Consider the following 23,364-nt stretch of genomic DNA (forward strand, 5'->3'; position numbering starts at 1 on the left):
CGCAGCGCCTGCATGACTCCCCCACCACATCTCCCGCTTCTGTTCCGCCGAGCAAACAAAGACAACATGAACTCTGCCATTCCAGAAGAGCGGGTTGGGGCAATTGGGTCATGTGCCAACACCTTTCGAATCACTTTCTCCCCAATATCCGTTTCCCAGGGCCTACGGAGGACCTGCGGCTACGCATTGCGAACCTGAGATAGGAGTCAGAAAAGAGAGTAAATAGCGAGGAGGGGGGGGGGGACCAGCCGAAGCTACCTACCTTACCTAGGCCGTTGTTAGCCCCAGGAACCCTGCCCCTCAATGTACCATCGCGGCCTCCTTAAGTAGTTTACCCTGATCTTATTACAGAGTACGTAGGTACATCGCGGACCTTGTACCTGAGAAAGGCCGTCGACCTCACACCAAGAACGTACACAGTAGAAGCTCAGGACGAGCAATCCCCATCCATCCATCCATCCATCTGCAGTTCACCCACGCTAGGTTACCGTACCTACATGACATGGTGGCTACAGTGCACAGCATGCTCTCTCAGTCTCTATGTACTGCGTGGACTCTAGCTGCAAGCCCGGGGCCTCCATCCGTCTTGCGCTGTTCTCTGGGATTGGGATTGCCAGACCCAGAGGTACAGGTGCAGGTACAGGTACAGAGGTACAGGGACCAGGCCCAGGTTTAGACGAACAAAGAAAAGGGAAAACGTGCAGAGGTCCCCACCAGCAAGACGCCTCTCTTGCTGCTTTCTCTCTTCCCCTTCCACGTCCCTTTTCCTCCCCGTCAGTCACGTCTTGCACACACTCTCTTCCTCTCGACTGTGACTGCAAAGGTATATACTTGGTCCCTTCCCCATTTTCCGCCCTCCTTGCCAGACGCAGTATACCGTGCTGGCGGGCGCTCCCGACAAGACAAACCCAAACCTCTCCCGTCTACCGTCTTTCTTTGTCGACTTGCTCCTCGGATAGGTAGGAAGCGGAAGCCACTGGACGTCTTTTCCAATTGCGGCCCTGAATCAAACGGCGCAGACCAACAACCGCTACCAAAAGGGGGGAAAGCCAACGCTTTTTTTGCTCTCTCATCTTACCTAAGGGTAGGCTAGTAGCTTCTCCGACACCAATCTACTAATTCTTGTTACGACCGAGACAAGACGACGCATCATCCCATCCCACACACTCACACACATACACACCGACGCCTGCGAAAGGAGAAAAAAACCGAGGATAGGAGAGCCACGCCATCGTCCTGCCATCTCCAAAACATACCTGGGATCTGTCGAACCTTGAACTTGCGACGACACGCGAACCTGCCGCAAACGTGCATTTGCACCTACCTGTACACCCATCTGCCCAGCAACCCATTTCCTGCTGAACTCCGACGGCATCGAACTTTTTTTTTCCTCTCCCCTTCTTCGGCCGTTCTCTGGATTGCAGTTTATCCGTCCTCTCGTCGCCAACTCTCACACCATCCTTTTTCGACACCCTGCAATCATGCATGTTCAGCCTGCTTTCCATCCGACCCAGCATTGTTGATACAACCATTTGAAACACCCTGCCAGGCTTCCCAGGTTCTTGTGTGACAACCCGCCACAGCCACATACCCGGGACCGACCTCTGCCTTCTTGTTCGCTTTCCTGTTGGCATTACCAGTCACACGGGTGGATCCCAGATCCTCATCGCCTATACCGTCCCTATTCTGATATCACCTTTCCGATTCTTAAAATATACTTCACGCCCAGCTCTCTCCTACATTACGAGGTGCTCCACGATTTGACGATTCGCGCCCTCCGATTCGAACAAGCCGCCGACTACTTCACCCTTTCACGGCACGTTTGCCTCCCCCCGCTGCCGACTTCACTTGATCGCGCAGTCTTGGACGCGGCGCTTTCCTAATGTTCAGTCGGTCTCGGAAGGGTTCGAAAGGGTTCGGCTTTGGATCTTCAAGCACCAAAGACAGTCAGGTTAACCACCTTCTCGATCTTGGTCTTGTGAGCCCCAAGGCCATTCAAGACCCCTACCGTCCTGGTACCGCTACAACGACAAGGACAAACAATACGTGGACGGATGCGCCGTCCTTTCCAGAGAAGAGTACGTAGGCCCCCATTTGACTCCGATGCATGACTGCTCAAGCGTCGCGAATTGACTTTCCGTCCGAACGACCGACGCTCAATCTGTTGCTTGACGTCCAAACTTGGGGAAAAGTTACTCTTGCTAATCACTCTGCACACAGACGTCTCAATAGCTCGCGGCACAGGACAGCGCTCCAACGCATCAGTTCGATCCGGAGACAGCGCACATCGAAGAGGCGATAGCTACTCATCCAACAACATGGCATCAGGCGCCGGCCGCAACAGGAGGGAGCGCACCTTTGTAGGGAGCGAATGCGCAGTATGCGAGGAGCCATTGGAGCACACCCTGCGCGGAGAGCGCATTCTACAGTTCTCGTGCTCGCACGTATCTCACGAAGCTTGCTTCTACGAGTTTATTCGCGAATTCGAATCGCAATATTGCCCCTCATGCGATGCGCCTCTCCATCTCGACACTAGTCGGGGCGGCAATGTCTTGGATATTGGTAAGCGCACTCTCATGTCTTGCTCGCCTGAGACATGGCTAATTCTTTTGCAGAAAAAATCAGCAACCTCGTTCGATCTGTCTCATCCACCGACACTAGGTCAAATCACACCCCTACGCCCACGGCTACGCCATGGGACAACCCAACGCCCACTCCACGCCCCACCAGCATCGAGTCAAACCAGCGAAATATGGCCAGCACCCACACCCGCGAAAGCGCGCCCCGAAGCACTGGACGCGACAGGGAGAGCAGCCAGCCACCGGCTTCCGAGAGGTACGGCCCTTCAAGGCACGCTCGCAGCGATAGCGAGGCCACCGGCGTTGCGTCGTCTGGTGGTTATCCCGAAACAACCCAAAGCGGCCCGCCGCGCAGACACGATTATGACGTCCAGGCAATGGAGACCACACCGGGTAGCCCCCGCGCGATTACGAGGAATCCGATCCCGGCACCGACAGTGACGGTTCGATCCGAGTTTCCTACCATCAACAGGTCTCGGCAGCAGCAGACTTTGACCTGCCTTATCACCGTAGAAGTACCCGACAACAAGTGGCGGCCCGATCCCGAAGATCTTGGGTCAGCCCCGCCAGGCCCGCCTGCAGTGAATGCCCGAATCGACGAGGCGTTTGCGCGACCGCCCTCCCCGGCCCGAAGTGCGCCTCGATTCTATCCCTACGAGTCTCGGGAAGTACTGGAGGAACAAACCGAGAATTTGAGAAACCGTGTGGACAACTGGCATGGGCTCGATTTCAGCAGGTGAGATTTTGGCACACATTCCGTGCATGCCTGCGGCCAATGACATGACTGACACACCCCAGATTCGGCAAACTGCGGCTCTATGGCACACTACGTGTCGGCAAGGATAAAGCATCCTGGCAGGAGCTGGAATGCTTCCTGTTCGCTGAAATGTTGATTTGCGTAAAGGAGAAGAAGGTAGCCCTCGCAGGGCAGTGGGATGAAAACGGCATGCCCAAGAAGACCACCCGTTGCACACTCAAAGGATCCATTCTCATCAAGAAACATCTCAACGAGGTCTCGGAAACGGGCAACAGTGAGACACCTTCCTTTTTACCATGCAGGCCTGGACGTTAACCATTCGGCAGTTGATGAGAACATTCTTACACTCAATCTTTCTGTCGCGGAGCTGCCGCAGTTCCACCTTAGATTCGAGAACCGCAATCAGCTCAAGCTGTGGCACCAAGCGCTACTCGACTTGAACGCTGTCGAGACGTCGCCAGTCCGCAGTCCGGAGTACGACCGAGGAGAATTCTCCGAGACGGACGAGGATGACTGGCAGCGTGGATCGCGACAGCAAAGGGTGTCGTCAATTGCCTCGTCATGGGGCGGCCCTAAATCCACCACAACGGCGCCCACCGAGTACACCAACTTCCAGAGAAGCCCGACAATGCCGGCTTCCATCCACGTTCCCATCGACGTGGTCGTGGTCGTTCCCATCTCATCGTCGATGCAAGGCGTCAAGATCAACCTGGTTCGCGATGCTCTCAAATTCATGGTCAACACCCTCGGCGAGAGAGATAGGATGGGACTGGTCACCTTTGGATCGGGCGGCGGCGGCGTACCCATCGTGGGCATGACCACAAAGGCGTGGCCCGGTTGGGGCAACGTATTGGGCTCCATCAAGCCGGTTGGGCAAAAGAGCCACCGCGCCGACGTGGTTGAGGGTGCCAATGTCGCCATGGACTTGCTCATGCAGCGCAAGTACAACAACCCGATCGCTACCATTATGCTCATCAGCGACGCCTCTACTTCCGACGCCGACAGCGTCGACTTTGTCGTGTCGAGAGCCGAAGCAGCCAAGATCACCATTCACTCCTTTGGCCTCGGCATGACGCACAAGCCCGATACCATGATTGAGCTCTCTACCCGCACCAAGGCATCTTACACCTACGTCAAGGACTGGATGATGCTTCGCGAGTGCCTTGCCGGCTGCCTCGGCGCCATGCAGACACTCTCTCACCAAAACGTGAAGCTCAAGCTGAAGCTGCCCGAAGGATCTCCGGCCAAGTTCCACAAGATCAGCGGCGCCTTGCAGATTACCAAGCGCGCCACAGGTCGTGACGCTGAGGCCTCCCTGGGCGATCTTAGGTTCGGTGACAAGCGCGACGTCTTGGTGCAGCTTGTCATTGTGCCGGATAACACGTCTCAGGAACAACTACCGCAGGATCCTTGGGACAACATCGTCTCGGGTCTGGAGGCGCTCGGCGGAGCTGGCGATGGCGACGACCAGCGGGTGACATCTGTCGAGGAGGTGCCTCTCATCCAGGCCGACCTTACATGGGGTGACATTCTCCGAGATGGCACGCTCTCCCATCTTCCCCGCCCGTCTCTGCTAGCTATCACTATGCTCCCGGCCCAAGCGAAAAACAAGAATTCGTGGGCAGGATCGCCCCCGATCCCCCCTCACCCGCACATCGTCCAGCGGCGCATGGAGCTGCTGACGTCGGATATGCTAACCCGCGCCTTGACCCTCGTGTCACGCGGTCAGCACGACCGAGCGCACACTCTACTTAACGAGACCCGATCTATTCTGAAGGGTCTCGGAAAAGGCGGTCTGCCTCCGATCCCTCCACCGACGGCACCGCCGACGAGATCCCTCCCATCCACCCCGCACCCCGGCAACGATGCCTCACCCTCCATCACTCTCGACAGAAAACAAACTCCATCGCCCACTCAATCGGCCAACTCATCCGCCGTCAATGGCTACCAGGCCACTGGCATTGGACGCAGTCGGTCCAACGATGGCCTCGGCCTCGGTGCCGGTATCGATGCCAACACCGTTGCCGCTCTGGACCACGAGCTCGAGAGCAGTCTCGAATGGATCAGCCACCCTGCAGTTTTTGGCCGCGACAGTCGCAAAGCTGTTCTCCAAGCGATTGGAGTGATCAGCTCCCAGCGAGCCTTCACCTTCCGCACGCCGATCGAATCCCTCTGGTCTGGTCGCGTGGCGGGTGTGAAGAAGCTCACCAGCAAGAGCCGTGAGTGGCGCGAGGAGGGTGGCGGCGAGGGCGGCATCATGGAGGAGGCCTAAGTGACCTCCTCGATATGCCATACTTTTCTCTGACTAAATGAGAACACTTGGACTGCCTGAACGACCAGGCGGCGGCGTATTGGTTCCTTGGGAAAACACTTTCTTACGGTCGTTACTTGGCACGGGCTCGTCTTTGCCAACCATCATACCCCCTGATCTACAGCTGATTTGTTTTTTGTTACCGATATAGCTGCTTTGCTCACGTCTTTACCGCACCGCAGCATGCTTTGCCGGAAAGATACCACAAATGTTTTTGCTATTTTTATTCCTTTATTACCTACTATGTCTTCGACCACGCTTTTTTTGTCCTGCGAGACAACTCGTCGTGCCGTCGCATCTCATGAAAGCTTTCTCGCGCTGCCACGTCACCGAGAGCCTTACAAATCATGTAATTTCGCTTCTTATTGTCATGTCACTGATGTCTGGAGAATGGGAGAAGGGAAACTGGATGACGGGAGTGGGTAGTGGGCTCGGCTGCGAAAAAGCATGCTTCTTGTACATGTTTGGGAATGAAGGACACGGACGTGTGGAAGAGTAGAGCAATACTACTTGCTGTTGACATGCCACATCAGATCATTGCCTTTTGTGACTTGAGTGAATGTGGCCGTTGCTGAGCGGATGAGTCTTTTGAATTTCAGCAACCACGCTGAGTATCTGTTGGTACGGCTGTCGAATATACATCGAGTCTTGGCTTGATAACTTCTTTTCATTTAACTGAGCTGGACTGGTGGAACTTCACAGCCCCTATCCCAACTGCGATGATACTACAGTGACAACAATCAGAATCCGAGTCACTCTGGCATGGGCATCACGGGAAAGGACTTGTTTGAAAGACACAACACGAGTTCCAGTCTATAGCTGCGAGCTAGGCACATGTAACTTCAAGACATACTCCCCCATCCAAAACCTGTTTTTTCTGCCCCTTTTTTTGTTTTTCTTCTTCTTGTTGTCGCCGCGAGACTCCATGTAGCTTCCGACTCTAACTCGTGAAGGCGACAAGAAGCTGCAAAGTTTGGTTCATTGCGTTAGACGGAAAGGTCGTTGTGCAGGTAGAGGGAGGCATGTCAGGGCGGTAAGAGACTTACTCTATTCCTTCTTGTCGGTGGCCTCGTACTTGTCCTCGGGATAGGGTCCGAATTCGGTGGTCTGGCGCTTCTCCTTCTTGCCGTTACCCTCATACTTATCCTCCGGGTAGGGTCCGAACTCGGTGGTCTGGCGCTTGGAGTTCTTGCTCTCGTACTTATCCTCCGGGTAGGGTCCGAACTCGGTGGTCTGGCGTCTAGAGTTTTTGGCTTCGTACTTGTCTTCAGGATAAGGTCCGAACTCGGTCGTTTGACGCTTGGAGTTGCTGCTCTCGTACTTATCCTCTGGATAAGGACCAAACTCGGTTGTCTGGCGCTTCTCCTTCATGTTGTTGCGCTCATACTTGTCCTCGGGATAGGGTCCGAATTCCGTAGTCTGACGCTTCTCCTTCATGCTGTTGCTGTCGTACTTGTCTTCGGGGTAGGGGCCAAACTCTGTGGTTTGACGCTTCTCCTTGATGCTGTTTCCCTCATACTTGTCCTCGGGATAGGGCCCAAACTCGGTGGTCTGTCGCTTCGAGCTCTTGCCCTGGTAACTGTCTTCAGGGTACGGGCCAAACTCTGTCGTCTGGCGTCTTTGGTTGTCCTTGCCCTGGTAGTTATCTTCAGGGTAAGGACCAAATTCTGTAGTCTGACGCTTTCCATTCTCCTGTCCCTGGTAGCTATCCTCGGGGTAGGGACCAAATTCGGTCGTCTGGCGCCTCTGGCTCGCCCTACCCTGGTAGCTGTCTTCAGGGTAAGGGCCGAACTCGGTAGTCTGGCGCTTGCTGTTCGCCTTGCCCTGATAACTGTCCTCGGGATAGGGACCGAACTCGGTGGTTTGGCGCTTCTCCGGAACGGCAAGCTTGGCACCCGGGGCGGCGGCGGCAAGGCTTGCAGCGAAGGCAAGGATGGCGGTGACCTTTGTCATATGCATGATGGCGTTTGGAGTTATGAGAGGAAGGATGAATTTTGCTTGAAGAAGGTTGCTAGAGGCAAGGTGAAGACTGAAGATTTTGAAGAAGCTTGGAAGACTGTGAAGGTGTTTGACTTGATGAGTGAGTGAAGAAACCTTTTGCTGTTTCCGGGATAGATTGCACCCTTAAATATCCATTTTTCTGTTCAGCTTCGCTGTCGACTCGGCTAACAACTCATCAGTGAAGTTGCCGCTTCGTTCAAGATTCAGAGGCCACGCCATCGGTCCGACGGACACGGGTGCTTTCGTCACTCGATGCCCTGTCGTGAACTTCCTGTTCGTGATAGCGTCAACGCGTCCTCACTCTTGCTGTTCGTGATACTCCATACTTCCGAGTCCACAGAAGAACTACAGCTCGATCGTATGACTCGTTGATCCGTTCAACCTTTTCCAAAGATCGAAAGTCAACGCATCGCCGCCCGTCGACGAGAATAAGTCGAGATGATTGCGTCTCCCATCGGGAATTCCAAGTTGACAAAGTTTGAACTTCGGGGATCGAGATCATCATGAATCCAACCTTTGAAAATCTCAGAGTTTTTCGTGGCTCAAGGAACAACTCTAGGCATGAAGCGTCAGTTTCTCTCAAGTCCCGTGGGAAGCCTCTCGATCGGGCATATAAGGCGGATATCCGTCGGGCCCACGATGCTGGTCTTAGCGTTTGCGATTCCTGACCATAAACTTCTTCTCTAACCTCTTTCAGTCAATCCCGTTCTAACATTCCCCCTCTTTACACAATGGCTCTCAAGCAATTCTTGTCCATGTCCTTCGCCGCGGCTATCCTAGCGGCACTCTTCTCCGCAAAGTCTCGGTCCCAGGAGGAGCCCCAGATCCCACTCGGCAACTCTTGCCCGCGCCCGCGCTATACAGTACGGACGTTGTCATATGATCCACTCATTCAGCACATTGAGAACTTTATCACCCCAGATGAGTCCCAATACCTGCTGCAGATTGCGTACGTCAGAGCTCCTCCATATTGCTGAAGATTCGGGGTTTACTTGCTGACTGACTCGATACAGGCAGCCTAGGTTCCAGCGGTCTCGCGCCATCGGCACTGACGGGCGATCCATTGCTGCGCAGGAACGAACCAGTTCCACAGCGTACCTGTCTTCGGATGATTTTGTCGTCCAATGCATCAGATCCCGCGCTTCGGAGTTTCAGGGCTACGTAGACCTTGACATGATGGAGGATCTGCAAGTGACGCGGTACTTGGAGGGGCAGCAGTACACGAATCACTATGACTGGGCAGCGAACCCCGCGGCGAGAAACCAGACGACAAACAGGGAAACAACCTTCTTCGCCGTTCTCGATGTGGAGTGTGCCAGCTGCGGGACACGGTTCTCCAAGATCTCCGTGGACTGGGGTGTCGAGGATGAGCGGTGGTGCAACCTGGTCGACTGTGCGGCCCAGACAGAGCTGACAGTGCGAGCGGTCGCCGGTAGTGCCGTCTTCTGGCGGAATCTCCATTCCGATGGCACCGGAGATTCTCGAACGCTACATGCCGGCCTTCCGGCGGTAGGCGGCAAAAAGATCGGGTTGAATATCTGGACACGCCGGGAGGTTTAGTGTGCATGTGAGGGGGGGGACTATCTCCCCGGGATATTGGACGTTTCGAAACAGCGCACCAATCATCTTTCACCCTTTTGACTCCGCTTTGTCACACGTTCTGTTAGCCTTTAGACCTTGTTTGTCCTGGTTAATCGAGATCTATTTACAAGGGCCACAAAGTCTACATGCTCAAATTCGTACTCCTCTCACATGGCACCTGCTAGTCAATGACACAAATGGAGCTCTCTCTAAAGGCTCCGGTAAAGGTTTACACTAGTGCTTTCTATATCACGGCCATCTACACGCGGAAGACGGCAGCTCCTTTTTAGACTTTTGGGCAGAAAGCCGGTGGCATGAACCATGATGATATTCAGCGTATAGTTTGTAAAGGGCGGTATCCCATTGGGTACATCGGTAATAGCGGCTATTTTGGCTCGAATCATTGGACGTGGCCGCTAGAGCCAACTCTTACGGAGCCTAAATGTTGGTATACACGTAGGCAGGTCAGACCTTTTGGGTCGCGACTAGGTCAATAGGTTAGTATAGGTCTATTGCGTGTGTGTATATAGGAGGGGAAGATCGTGGGCAGAGCCCGCGGTCCCTTAGTAGGTATAGGTAGGTAGAAAGGTCCGTTTGCACGGGCCTAGACTACTTACCTACTACCCCTACCTAACTACTTAATAGGGCCCCTTTTTTACCTCGTAATTTAATATTAGTAGTTTTTTATTTTTATAATAAAAAAGGCTAGAATAGGGGCTAGGTCCCCTGCTAGTGAGAATTAGTAATAGAATTTATAATTAATCCCCTATTTAGAAGTGCCTAAAGCCGTATACTAAAATTTTAATATAGCTTCTATTATGATTATTTATATAGAAATTTTAGTATCCCCTCTTTCTAATTACTTCCTAATCCTCTAATATATATAATTTATATACCTAAACTCTTTAAAAATCGTCGAATTTAATATAATTAAAAAAGAGCTTTTTATTAGTTTAACTACGCCCTAAATACGTACGTTTCTCTCTAAGCTAAAGCCCGAGAGGTATATACGTTTACTAAACGACTTATTACCTATAGTATATTACTATTTTAATTACGTATTACCTATCCTTTTATTTTAATTATAATAATTCTTTTATTAACGAATCGTTTAAGGGACTTATTTAGTATGCTCTTTATAAACCCGTTAGCTAGGTTATTATTATTACTAATTTAATAAATTTCGTAGAGCTCGCGGCGTTTATATAATTACCTAAGTACTATAATATCTATTATAAGGCGCTTTTCTTTTATAATACTTAGTTTAATAAGGTATTTATATAATAAGTATAAATTTATATAGATTATAGTAGGGATTTTTAAAACGTCAAGTTATTTAATAATAAGGTCTAGGGTAATTAAAATAGTATAAGTAACGTTAATACCTATAACTATTTTATAAACCTTTAATACTAGCACGCTCTAAGTAATCCTTTTATTTTTTATAAAGTTATAATAAATAATATTATTATTAATTATAAAGCTCTTGTTAGTCTATTCTTTATTTATAAGGATAATAATATAACCTAGTTATGAGGTATAATTAGCGTTATTTATAAATAACTTATTTATAAAAACGAAGAATTTAGTTATAATTAGATTTAATAATACGAATATAAGCCCTCGGTTTAAGTAATTTATTTACTATTTAATACGACGGTTTAGCGCAACGTAATTAATAAATAATAGATCTACTTAGTATTAAGTAATAAATAACGTATTAAAAGCTACTTTTAATTAGTAAATTAATATAATATAAGTACCTCGAGCTCGCTACTTAACAAATTATTATTTAATATCTAATACCGAGGGGTTAACTTACTTAAGCTTCTTTTTTTAATTCTTCTATCTAAGTACTATATTAATACTTTTTAATAAAATAATCCCGCTATTAAAAATAAGCGGCTCGTTAGCTAATAGTTATTACTTTAGTTTAGTTAGTAGCTTAGCGCGCTTAAGCTTAGTTTCTTTTTTCTAACTAAAAGTCTTATTTAATAATCTAATAGTATTATCGGTTTATATATTAATAATACTAAATAATCCGCTTTCTTTTATTAAGACTAGTAAATATAAATTAAACGTAAATATTATTATTTAAAGTATTTTTAAATAATACTTATTATATATTACCTATTAATAGGTACTAGATTTTATAAAACTGTATAGTAATTATATAACGTATAAAATAATACCCTTAGGGTATAAATAACGGATCCGAGCTAGTAATTAAATAAAAACCTTATAATAAAGAGGTTAGCTCGATTATATATATACTTAAGTAATATCTCGTAACTAAATAACGTAGCCTTTTTAAATTAAGGTCGGGGCTAGGGCGAGGATTAGACGTTAACTAGTTTTTTAAATTATTAATAATTATATAAAGATCTCTTTTTTCCCCTCGTTATTATACCCTTATATAACTAAATAAGATTTTTTAATAAGGTTAAGTTTTAAGTTCTTAATCTCGTTAATAAACTAAAACTTAAATATTCTTATATCCCTATATTTAGGGCTAAGTTAAATAAATTTAATTACCCCTCTTTTTATTAATTTTAAAAGCTCTTTATTAGTAAATTCTATAAAAAGTACTCTTAGGGTAATAATAATACCCTTATTATAGAGCTTAGTAACTAGCTTAAGATTTACTTTTTTTTTAAATATAAAATAAGTCGTAGTTATAAAAGTATTACTATAGCCGCGCCGTATTAATATTTTTCTAATCCTCTTATTTTATAATAAAAAGTCGTTATTAATTACGATAATAATTTTATTAAAGACTTTATTTATAGCGGCGCTATTATTAGTTAGCTAGTTAATTATGGGGATTAATAAGCGGTTAACGTGCTCTATTATCGTAGTTAGTAGCTCGGGGTCGACCTTTTCTAAGTACTAGGGTTTAACTATAGTAGCCCAGAAGCTTATTAAGCTATAAAGTAATTCTATTACGTAAGTAGTACTATTTATTAAAACGAGCTTAAATAGGCCTTTCTATCCCTTACCTTCTTACTAAACTTTAATATCTAATTATAATAATAGATTAATAGTATAAGAGATATTTAATCCGTTTTAAATAGCTAGTACTTCGCTTACTTACTTATTAATATAAAGTCTACGAACTTCCTTTATTACTTTCTTAACTACCTCTATATATTAAGTAATATTTAATAATAGTAGAGATTTATTAGAAGTGCGTAAAAAAGCTTTAAAAACGAGGAATATAAGAACGAGGCCGTTTAGGCTAATTATATTATTAACTACTTTAATTACGGCCTAAAGTATAGCCTCCGCGCTTATTAATAAGTATTTATTTTAAATAATATTATATACCCTTTTAAGTACTATATAATATCTCTTAGCCTTACTAATACTATTATAAGCTTCGATAGGTACTTCCTTAACTTTAATAAATATAAATCTAATAAAAGATTTAAACTCTATAGTACTAAAGTTTTTATTAATATTTATAATAATCTAGTTTAGTAAACCGAGGTAAACGTCGATCTAATATAGCTAAAGAGCCTCCTATATATACTTCGTAATTATATTTATAAAAAACCTTACTACTTAAAAAGAAATAGTAATATTAACGACGTAAAGTACTAATTAGTTAATACCCTTATAATCTATTAAGTATATTACGTTAATTATAATTTTATAATTAAAATCGTAATTATTTTATAAAGTAAATTTAAATCGGCTAGGGGTAGTAGCGTTAAGTTAGTATTATTAGTAGATCTTTATAAACTTCTCGAGGGCTACGATCTTTATATTATTACTAAACTACTAAAGTAGCTTTAAGAAACGAGGAACTAAAGAATAGCTAAAGTACTAATATAAATAGCACAATTCGCCCTCTATTAAATAGTTAGTAATAACTTTTTTATTATCGAGGAGTAAAAGCTAAGGGTATCCCTATTTATAAATAATAAGTATTATAATATCTCCCTTAATTAGTAAGTTATTAATATTATTAAAGTATATTCCTAGCTTACTTATATCCCTTAAGTAGTATAAAAAAGGAGTATTAGTTAGTAAGATATAAAAAGTAATATTACTAAATAGGGTACTAACGACTATAAATCTTAATAACCTTACGGGTTTATTATTACTAAATCGAATACCTACCTCGCTAGCTCTAAAAGTATTAAAAATTACTTCGGATCGTTATTATTATAATATAAAGAGTTAAGAATAGCCCGTAGTTAAGAATTCTATAGCGCCGGTATTAAATATAATACTTTAAAAACCCCTTAATAAGTACTTCCTATTTAATAAAAAAGAGGTCGCTAGTTCTATAAGCTTAGTTAACTCGTTAATAAAAGTAGTATTAATAAGGCTATATTCTATTACCTAAGTAGCGAGGATATTTATAAAAATTCTATTACTAATAGTAGTTATAAAGTATATTATTAAAATCTAAACTTCGTCCTCGTAGTTATCCTTATAGTTAAAGTCGAGGTTATTAAAATATTAGATTATAATATTATTATCGTCGTTATTATTAATAGGGGCGGTTCTTTTATAAAAAGCGAGGAACTATAAGTATAAGCTTAGTATAAATTTCTTATTTTTCTTTTTACTATTTTTATACTTCTTATATACCTAACGTCGCTCTTTTTCTAAGTACTTAGTTAATTAATAACCGGTTTTATAATAAATAAAATACTTTTTATTAGTAGTACTATAGCCGCGTTAATTCTGCTTATTAAATTAGGTCTTTTTATTAAAGCTACTATAAGTATAGTTAGTTTAGTAAGTAACGGGGACCTCTTTATTATAAGTATTATTTTAGAAATACTATTACTACTTACTACGGTCGCGCTCTCTTTTTATAATATTAATTAAAGTACTAAGCTAGTAATAAATATTAGTAAATATAAGTACCGGGTTAAGTATAATAAGTTTATATTCTAATATACTACTTACGTAATAAAAGAGTTAATTACTTATATTAAAAACGGATCCCTAAGTAGCTAATACCTCGTAAAAGATTATAATATAGTTAATTAGTACTTATAAAATTTATTAGTTCGACTTACCTAGGTTCTTATAAACTATAGAGTATTAATAGAAGTTATAGAGCTTAGCGAGGTGGTTTTAATAGCTTATAAGTAGCTTAAAGTATTCTTAGGTCCTTTAGTATATTATATTAAAGCTAAGCGGGTTAGAAGTATTACTAAGTTAGTTAAAATAGAAAGTTAACGCCCTTCTTTTAAGTATATTTAAGAAAGTACCGGAATAGTATCGTTTACTAATTCCTACTCGTTAATATAGTATTTTAAAAATCCGAAGCTTTTTATTAAAAATATCGTACTTCTCGCTACTATATTTATTTTTATTATTATAAAGCTTAGTAAAGTTAATTAATTAGTAAGTATTAGGTATAATATTATTTTTAGTTTTTATATTAAAATATAGTATTTAACGGGGTAGATTTTGCTTTTAAGTAATAATAACTTTATTTTTTAGTTCTTCTTTCTCTTTTTTTTAAAGAGGTAGTAAGTTAGTTAGTTAATAGCGAGGCTAAGGTCGAAATCTTAATTATTAAGATTAAGTAAGTTAGGGTTATATAAATTCCTTTACTATTTCTCTAGCTTATTAAATAAGATTATTAGTATTTATTAATTATAAGAGTAATAAATAGAAAAAGTAAAGATTATAATATAATATATTAAAGTATTTAATACGGCTATAATAAGCTACGATCTCTTTAAAAATCTAAGTAAAGAAGTATTAAATATTAAGGGCGCTAGCGATCTTTTTTACTATTTAATTACGATCTTTAATTATTAAATTAATACTATTATTTATAAAAAAGTCTCTTAGCTTCTTAAAAATTATACTTTTTATTTTTAAAAAGTCCCCTACTTCCTAGTTTTAAAAGTTAGTTTTAAAGTCTTTTTATAGCTCCTTACCCGTTAAGCCGTTTTAATAATAATATCTTATTATATAAAAAATAAAAGTATTAAGCTTTTTATTATTTATAAGGGCGGGTATAATATTAAATAAGCCCTATTAAGTTAGGTTAACATAGTCCTATTAGTAAATTAGAATTAGGTATAGTTCCGTAATTTAAGAATATAAATAGGCCGGAGGTAATATTAACTAATCGTTAGACCCTTCTTACTTATTACTAAGGCTAGTAGTTATTATAATATATTTATAAAGTAAGTTATATAATAAAAAATTATTATAAAATATAATCGTTATATTATAATTATAATATAACGTTAGTTAGGTTAAAAAGAGTAATAGGTCGGTCGTAGTAATCGTTTTAATAATAATAAGCGGGCTACTATTACTAGTTAGAAAATTCTACTTTTTTAATAAGGTATATAAATAAAAAGTTACTAAGGTCGGTAAAAAGTCGTAAAAAGGGAAAAAAGGCCTTTTATAACCGTACTTCTAATAATAAATAAAGGATTCCGTTAGCTATTAATTAGTAATTCTTTTTAATACTTCTCGTACTTTATTTTATTAATCTAGTCTCGGAGCTTTTATTAGGTTAAAAAGAGGTAGATGTATTAGTAATATAAAATAGATCCTTATTATTATTATTATTAAAATCTTTTCCTTTCCTTAGTATTTTAAAATACTTCGCTATTAATAAGAGATTTACTATTAATATACTTATAATTCTAAAAGTCTTATTATTACTAAGTACTAATACGCTAGTAATTATTAAATTAATTTTTTAATAATTAATCTCTTCTTACTTATTATTAGTTTAAAATAGCGCTTAGTTATAATATATTTAAAATAGATTCTTTTATAAGTAGTTTAATTAGAGGGAAGTTAATAATAGTAATAAGGCTAGTAAAGATAATATTAATAATAGAGGCGAGGTTAATAATAATAATAAAGTAATTAATCCTTTTATAATAGTAGTCTTAGTAAAAGAGATTATATATAATAAAGCGTACTCTTAACGGCCCGCGACTAATTAATTAGTTATTAACTAGCGGTAATAAAAGAGAGCTAAAGTAATATAAACTAGGCCGCTTATCGTTAGTTAAATAAACGGAACTAAGTTAATAAATTAGAATAGCTAGCGAGGTAGGTCGAGGCTATTTCTTTTATAGTTATATCCTTACTAACTTACGGTAAATATATATATATAATTTAATTACTAATTAGTATTAGTATATACGTAAGTAGGTTAGACCTTTTAAGTCGTAACTAAGTTAATAAGTTAGTATAAGTCTATTGCGTGTGTGTATATAGGAGGGGAAGATCGTAGGCAGAGCCCGCGGTCCCTCAGTAGGTATAGGTAGGTGGAAGGGTCCGTCTACACGGGCCCAGACTGCCTACCTACCACCCCTACCTAACTACCTAATAGGGCCCCTTTTCTGCCTCGTAATCCAACACCAAAGCTTGTTTGTGGTTCCCGAAAGCTTCTTTTCTAGTAGACGTACACGCTAGCAGGCATCAGACTCTTGAAGATGGCGAAAGGACGAGGGCCATATCGTACCTGAGTAGCTCGGAAGATCGACACGTACTAGAGAGAGCTCGGATTGCGAGGAAAGGAACTACCTCGTGCCCTGCCGTGCCGATATCTATACAACAGCAACAACAACAGTCTGAACGAATCTGCTTCTCTCTGTGATCTCCCACCTCCCGAGACCTGCCTCATCTTTCAAACTGACATTGGCCATTCCTCGTATCGTAAAACGTCTTGTCTAACTTTTGCAATGGAAGAAAGCAAGTTGCTTGGTCGCAATACCTCCTCGGACGGTGATACGGATTCTTCTGAATTTGTGGATGCCTTGGAGCGGGGCTCTATCCGCAAGACCTCCATGTCGCGTTGGGAGATGTATCGTTGCTGTCTTGAGATTATCCTCATTCTTTGTCTTCTGGGAACGACCACTACGGTGTTCAGACAAAACGCTGGGCGACACGAAACGGCGGCTTGGCCGGCGGGGAGCGACTACAATCACTTTATCCCACATGGCAAGCCACACTTCTTTACCTCATGAATGACGCTAACCTATAGAGCAGATGTGAGCTCAAGAGGGGTTCCTAAGCCGTCTGGCCCTGATCAGTACGAGGTCACTGCCCATGCCTTCCATGACCAGAGTATCCTAAACGAGACTCTTGATTCTTAGCAAGGTCTCTCCCTATCAATAGGTATATAACATAGGGAAGAAGCTTATAGAGGCTAATTACTATTAAAGTTTAAAAAATAAATTACTAAAATTTACCCTTCCCTCGAGGTATATTACTAATACTCTATATATACCTAAGCTACTCTTTTATTACTTAGTCCCCCTCTTTATACTTCTTAAGCTATTTTTTAATTAATAAGGCTTAATTAATAAGGTTTAATAAAATACTCCCTCCCCTAAGCTTCGTTTTAAAGCTTATTTATAGTTTATATATATTATATTAATTCCTTATTTAAGAGGTTTTTAAATATATAATACGAGGGTAAGTATAAGTAGCGCCCGTTAATTTAAATATAAACCCCTTATTTTAAATAATAACTTTATAATTTTATACCTAAGTCGTTTTTATTTATAAGCCGTTTTTATAATTACTAATACTTAAGTAGTTATTACTTTATTTTTATTTATTAATATTAACCCCTTTTTAAGCTATTACGATTTTAAATTCTTTTTTTCTTTTTTTATAATTATCTTTTTTATATATAATCTTTTATTTTTATTAATATTTACGCTACTCCCTCGTTATATAAATATTATAATTAATAAATATTTTTTAGATCCCTATTTTTATATACTTCCCGTACTTAAATAAGTCTTTTATAAAGTCGTTCCGTATTCATTATTAACTCGTTTTAATATAAATATAACTCCTAATTATAAAGTCGCTATTATTAATAATAAAACGGTCGTTAATATTATAAATATACTTAGTAATAGTAATAGTAATAGTCCGCTTAAAAAGCCTAATATCCCCTTTACTTACTCTAATTTCGTATATATATTATTACTTATATACTATTTATACTAACTATTATAAACTCTTATTAAAAAAAAGAAAGTAAATATTAAAAAGATCGGGGTTAGCTAAGTACGCCTACTCCCTTACCTTATTTACGTTATATATAAAGCGCTTAATTTAAAAACTAAGTATTATAATTAACTAAGTTAATAATTTATAGCCCCTAATTCGCTCCTTTATTTAATATCTTTTTAGGATTTAATATACGTTATATTAAGTATACTATATAGAACTATTTTTATAAAAATATAATAAGTACTTAGCGTGGTTATTATTCTATTACTTTTTTTACGTATTATATTAATAATATCTTAAGTCCCTAAGTCTATAAAATCTATAGTCTAAACTTTATAAAGTACTACTCTCGTTTTAAATAATAATATTTATAATTTAGAGGTTTATTATTTTATTATTACTTTATTATTACTATTACTCGGGTTATTAATATTACTCTATAGCTTTAATAAACTTATTAAATTATTATCAATAATATATAGAGGGCGCTTAAGTGCGCTAAAAAAGAGGCCTACTTAACCCTTATTATTAATAATAATAATAATAAAATAGCTATAAGCTCTTCTTACGCTACGTTTTTATCTTATAATAACGTTATAATTACGCTACTTTATACTATTTATAATAAAATACGCCGCTTAAATAATATTTTAATTAATATATAATTACCCCGCTTATACTCCGTATTCGTAACTAATTATTTATAAATTCGTTAATAATAAAAAGATTTTTTTTTTTATAATAACCCCTAAAATAATAGCTAAGGCGGCCCTTTTATATATAAAAGTAGTTTTTATATAAATAAGGGCGGTCCTTTTATACGTTATAAAAATTAAAGAAACGGTTCGTAATTAGCGTATTTATACTACTTAATTATAACTATATAGCCCCCTTTTTATTATTATTAATAACTAATTCGTTACGTTATTAAGCTTATTAAAAACTAAGGCGCGCTACTTAATTAAAACTCGTTTTTTATATATATTAATTAACGCTACGTTTTTAATATACTTAGCTAGCTCTTACGTATTTTCGTTATTATTATATCCCTTTTATTAAATTAAGTATTATTACCTCCTCTTTGGCCCTCTATATTATATAATATTTTCTATTTCGTAAAATAGCTCCCCGTTTATATCCTTAATAAATAAGGGCTTTTAAGGGGCTTTTTTATAGTATTAATATAGCTTAAGTAGGGATATATAAAATATATTATATATTCTATACTATATTAGTATATTTAGTTAATAAGTAACCCCTATTATTCTAATTATTAATTTAATTTTAAATAGGCCCCAGATATTTATTAACTAATTTCTAATTAAGATACTACTTATTAATATTCTTTTTAAATAATAGTACTTAGTTACCTACTTTATATAATATATTTATTTTAGTTTTATTAGCTTATTATTTATATATTTTACGTACTTTTTATATAAGGGGTTATAAAACTTTTTAATTAGCTCGTAATTAGGCCGTACGCTCTTTAACTAAAATATTTTATATACTATTTCGAGCCCTTATTAAAATCGATATAAGGTATATAAATAAGAACCTAAATAGGGCCTTAGTAAGCGCTTTATAAATTATTAAGTACTAAGCGTTATTATATATAAACTTAGCTAAGTAAAGATGCTATGCTTAATTTAATTAGTCCTAAATACAAAAATAATAGAAATACTATTCTAAGTATTAGTTCTACTATTCTATTTAACTATCCGTTTATAAATAAAACGTAATACTAAGACGCCTCTTTATTACTAAGAAGTAATAAAAATAAGTCTAAAACTTACTTATAAATAACGACCCCTTATTAAAAATAATCCCTTTAAGTATTCTAAATTTAATAAAAATCTTTATAAATAGGAGGTCTACGAATCCCTAGGCTATAAAGGTCGTTTTTATAATAATATAAATACTATATTTTATAAATCGGTTTATTATAATAAATACTGCGTCATAGGGGTACTTCTTAATTAGTATAATTAATATAAGTAAGTTTATAATAAAATTTAATAATATCTCTTATTATAGCCTAACTAGGGTAAGTAGGGGGTATAATAAACTATACGGCTTATAATAATAAGGCTTCGTCCGCTAGTATATTATATAAGTATTAATATAACTTTTTATATCCCTACTTATTCTATTTTAATAATAATAGTATTTTAATAGTACTATCGTCCGCTTTATATTATAATATTCCGCTATAAGTATATTATAATATATTTTAATAACCTCCCTCCTTAGCCCCTTATATAATAATATATAAGCATAATTATTATAATATAATAACCCTCTTAAGTTATATACCTAGCTTTATTATTACTTTTTCTTAGCTAAGTAAGGCTATTAGTTCTTTTTAATTTATTACTTATTTTTTATAAAAGCGTCCTCTTATTAAGCGGCCCGTAGTTAACTTATTATTAATAACCCCTCTTTATTAATTATTATTTTAAGTACTCTTATTATATTAGAGTTTTATAAAACGAATAGCTTATAATTTATAGTTTTAATAATAAGCTTAAATAGCTCTCCAAATATTATATTATAATTTTAATACTTTAAGCTTATAGTTTTATTATATTTCTCGAAGTACTTTTTAAAGTTCTTTTAAACTAGAGCTCTTAACTTCTTTTATTTACTTTTTTATATTACTACTAGTTCCGCTTTTAAAATACTTATTATACTTTTTACTTAAGAACCGCTCCTATAGCTCGTCCTTATATACTTTATTATTATAATTTTAAAAAGCTTTTATATATTTTTAATATTATAAAAGTCTTTTCTTATTTTTAATAATAGCTCCTTTATTTTATTATTATTACTACTTTTATTATAATTAGGGTTTTATAATAATCTATTTACTAAGTTTTTTATATTTAGCTTAAACCTAATTTTAATATTAAACATTACGAGTTTATTTAGCTAGTATAACTATTTCCCGTTTAGTCTTTTTTTTATATTTAAAAACTATAAATTAAAATAATTTATAAATATTATAACTTAATCTTAGCTATAGGTAAGGTAGTATTACTAATTCCTTAGTACGTTTATAATAACTAGTAGCTCCGCATTTTTTATATTATAATAGCTCTCTATATCCGTTAATTTCCTTAACTTATAAATAATTAAGTACTAATTACTTTTAAATAATTACGTAATTACTAAGCTAATAGCTCGAGCCGAAGTATTTATTTATAACTATATAGCTAGGGTAGGGTTAAAATATTATAATATTAATATATTAGTAAATACTATTAATAACTTCTTAAATAACTTTATAATAAGTATTAATAGCTCTAACTATCCTAGTTTTACTTTTTTTAATAAGTTTATTAAAAATAATATTATCTTAATATAATTATTAATAAATTTATAGTAGAACCCCGTAAATTTAAAGAACGTTTATATATTTTTAACGCTCTTTAGAAATAGTTAATTTATTATAGCTTTAATACGCGCGGGTTCTATTTCTATACTTTTATTAAATATAATATACCCTAAAAATCCTATACGTAATATATAAAACTCGTATTTACTACTATTTAAATATAAGTTTTATTATTATAAGTTTTATAATACGCTGCGTACGTACTCTTTATATACTACGTAGTTATTATTATATATTAAAATATTATTTAAGTATATAATATAAATAATATTAACTAGGCCGCTTAGAACGTTATTAATATATACTTAAAAAGTCGTGAGCGCGTTAATTAGCTTAAAAAGTATAATTAAGTACTTAAACTACTTATATTTAATACGAAAAGCCGTCTTTTACTTATTACCCTTAGCTATATATATATAATAATATACGTTCTTAAGGTCTAGTTTTATAAAAATAGAGGTATTAAATAGTCTATTTAATATCTTTTTAATTAATAATAGCGGCGTTCTATCTTTTTATATAATTTTATTAATTGCTTTATAATTAATATAAAGTCGTAGCTCTCCTCCTTTTTTAAATATAAAAAGGATAAGTACTCTTATTAAGCTTATAAAGGGGCGTATCTAGCCCCTAGCCTCTATTTTTATTAAATAGTTACGTAAAATCTCGAGCTTATAATTTAATAATAAATAAATAGGTCCCTAAAGAATAGGTACTACGTTATTTAACTTAATATAATAATTATATAGTACTCTATTCAATAATAAAATAGCCTTCTTTTTTAAAAATAAGTTATTAAAGTCTTAGTAATATAGCTTTTAATCCTTAACTACGCTCGTTAGTATTACGTCGCTATTTATAACTAAGTTAATTATAATATACGTAAATATTACTAAAACTAAGTTATTTAATAGCCCCTTTTTTAAAGCGTTTAAATAAATATATTATTTATAAATTAAATATTATTACTTTTTTTATTTTTAACTAATTAGTAAGTTAATATTCTCTAGTTAAAAAAAACTGAGGATAAGTATAAGCGCCGTAATATTAGCTATTACGAAGTAATATAGCTATATCTTGATTACGTAATTATTATTAATAATTTAAAATTATAAGTAGTAGCTTTTTAGCGTCTCTATTTATTTACCTTTTATATTTATTAGTTATAGTAATAGGTAAATTCGTAAATTAGTATTAAAACTATTAAGTAGCCCGATATTAACTACGTTCCTTTTTATTCTTAAATTAATAAAAGTACTTAGCTTCTTTTATACGTAGTTTAGGTATATATAAGTTAAGATATTTAAGCGCCGCCCTTATTAATTACTAGCTACTCTTTTTATTAAAATAGTATTTAAGCTTATTATTAGTCTGCGCTACTTGTTAGGGCGAGGTTTAATTAATAATTAGCGGCCTTATACCCCTTTTAGTTATATTTATAATATATAATACTTAAGTAGCTATTAATAAAGTACCCGGTTTTATTATAATTATAATATTATTAATACTACTCTTATAATTATAAATAATTCTTTATAATATAGCTAATATTTTTATAATTATAATACGTAATATCCTTACTAAGTAAGTTATAGTATATTCTTTATATATTTAACTTATTAATACCCCGGTATTTTTTTATTAACTCGTTTAAGTTTAAATTAAAATATTACTTAGGGGACGTTTATAAGCTCCTTATTAATAGCGAGGATTATTTAATACGTCTTATTAATAATATTAGCTATAAGTAAGTCTATAA

The 23,364-nt window shown here is 37.3% G+C and overlaps 5 protein-coding genes across 5 annotated transcripts; 4 read left to right on the forward strand and 1 right to left on the reverse strand.

Annotated features, from left to right (window-relative positions):
* Window positions 1-1,882: 1,882 nt before the first annotated feature.
* CLUP02_04073 (von Willebrand factor type A domain-containing protein) lies at window positions 1,883-5,608 on the forward strand (the record flags this gene model as incomplete). Its single annotated transcript, XM_049283090.1, has 5 exons — window positions 1,883-2,078; window positions 2,221-2,562; window positions 2,616-3,315; window positions 3,378-3,610; window positions 3,663-5,608. 5 exons carry the CDS (start codon window positions 1,883-1,885, stop codon window positions 5,606-5,608), a joined length of 3,417 nt encoding a protein of 1,138 aa, XP_049140233.1.
* A 340-nt stretch (window positions 5,609-5,948) lies between these two features.
* On the forward strand, window positions 5,949-6,466 carry CLUP02_04074 (uncharacterized protein; the record flags this gene model as incomplete). Its single annotated transcript, XM_049283091.1, has 3 exons — window positions 5,949-6,132; window positions 6,204-6,264; window positions 6,379-6,466. The coding sequence occupies 3 exons, from the start codon at window positions 5,949-5,951 to the stop codon at window positions 6,464-6,466; spliced, it is 333 nt and encodes a 110-aa protein (XP_049140234.1).
* A 228-nt stretch (window positions 6,467-6,694) lies between these two features.
* On the reverse strand, window positions 6,695-7,606 carry CLUP02_04075 (uncharacterized protein; the record flags this gene model as incomplete). The annotated part of the gene is made up of 1 exon (XM_049283092.1): window positions 6,695-7,606. The coding sequence occupies one exon, from the start codon at window positions 7,604-7,606 to the stop codon at window positions 6,695-6,697; it is 912 nt and encodes a 303-aa protein (XP_049140235.1).
* Window positions 7,607-8,379: 773 nt separating this feature from the next.
* CLUP02_04076 (2OG-Fe(II)oxygenase) lies at window positions 8,380-9,208 on the forward strand (the record flags this gene model as incomplete). The annotated part of the gene is made up of 2 exons (XM_049283093.1): window positions 8,380-8,597; window positions 8,662-9,208. 2 exons carry the CDS (start codon window positions 8,380-8,382, stop codon window positions 9,206-9,208), a joined length of 765 nt encoding a protein of 254 aa, XP_049140236.1.
* Window positions 9,209-16,920: 7,712 nt separating this feature from the next.
* Window positions 16,921-17,334, forward strand: CLUP02_04077 (uncharacterized protein; the record flags this gene model as incomplete). The annotated part of the gene is made up of 2 exons (XM_049283094.1): window positions 16,921-17,179; window positions 17,228-17,334. The coding sequence occupies 2 exons, from the start codon at window positions 16,921-16,923 to the stop codon at window positions 17,332-17,334; spliced, it is 366 nt and encodes a 121-aa protein (XP_049140237.1).
* Window positions 17,335-23,364: the final 6,030 nt, after the last annotated feature.

Source organism: Colletotrichum lupini, chromosome 2, assembly GCF_023278565.1.
Source record: "Colletotrichum lupini chromosome 2, complete sequence".
Classification (NCBI taxonomy): domain Eukaryota; kingdom Fungi; phylum Ascomycota; class Sordariomycetes; order Glomerellales; family Glomerellaceae; genus Colletotrichum; species Colletotrichum lupini.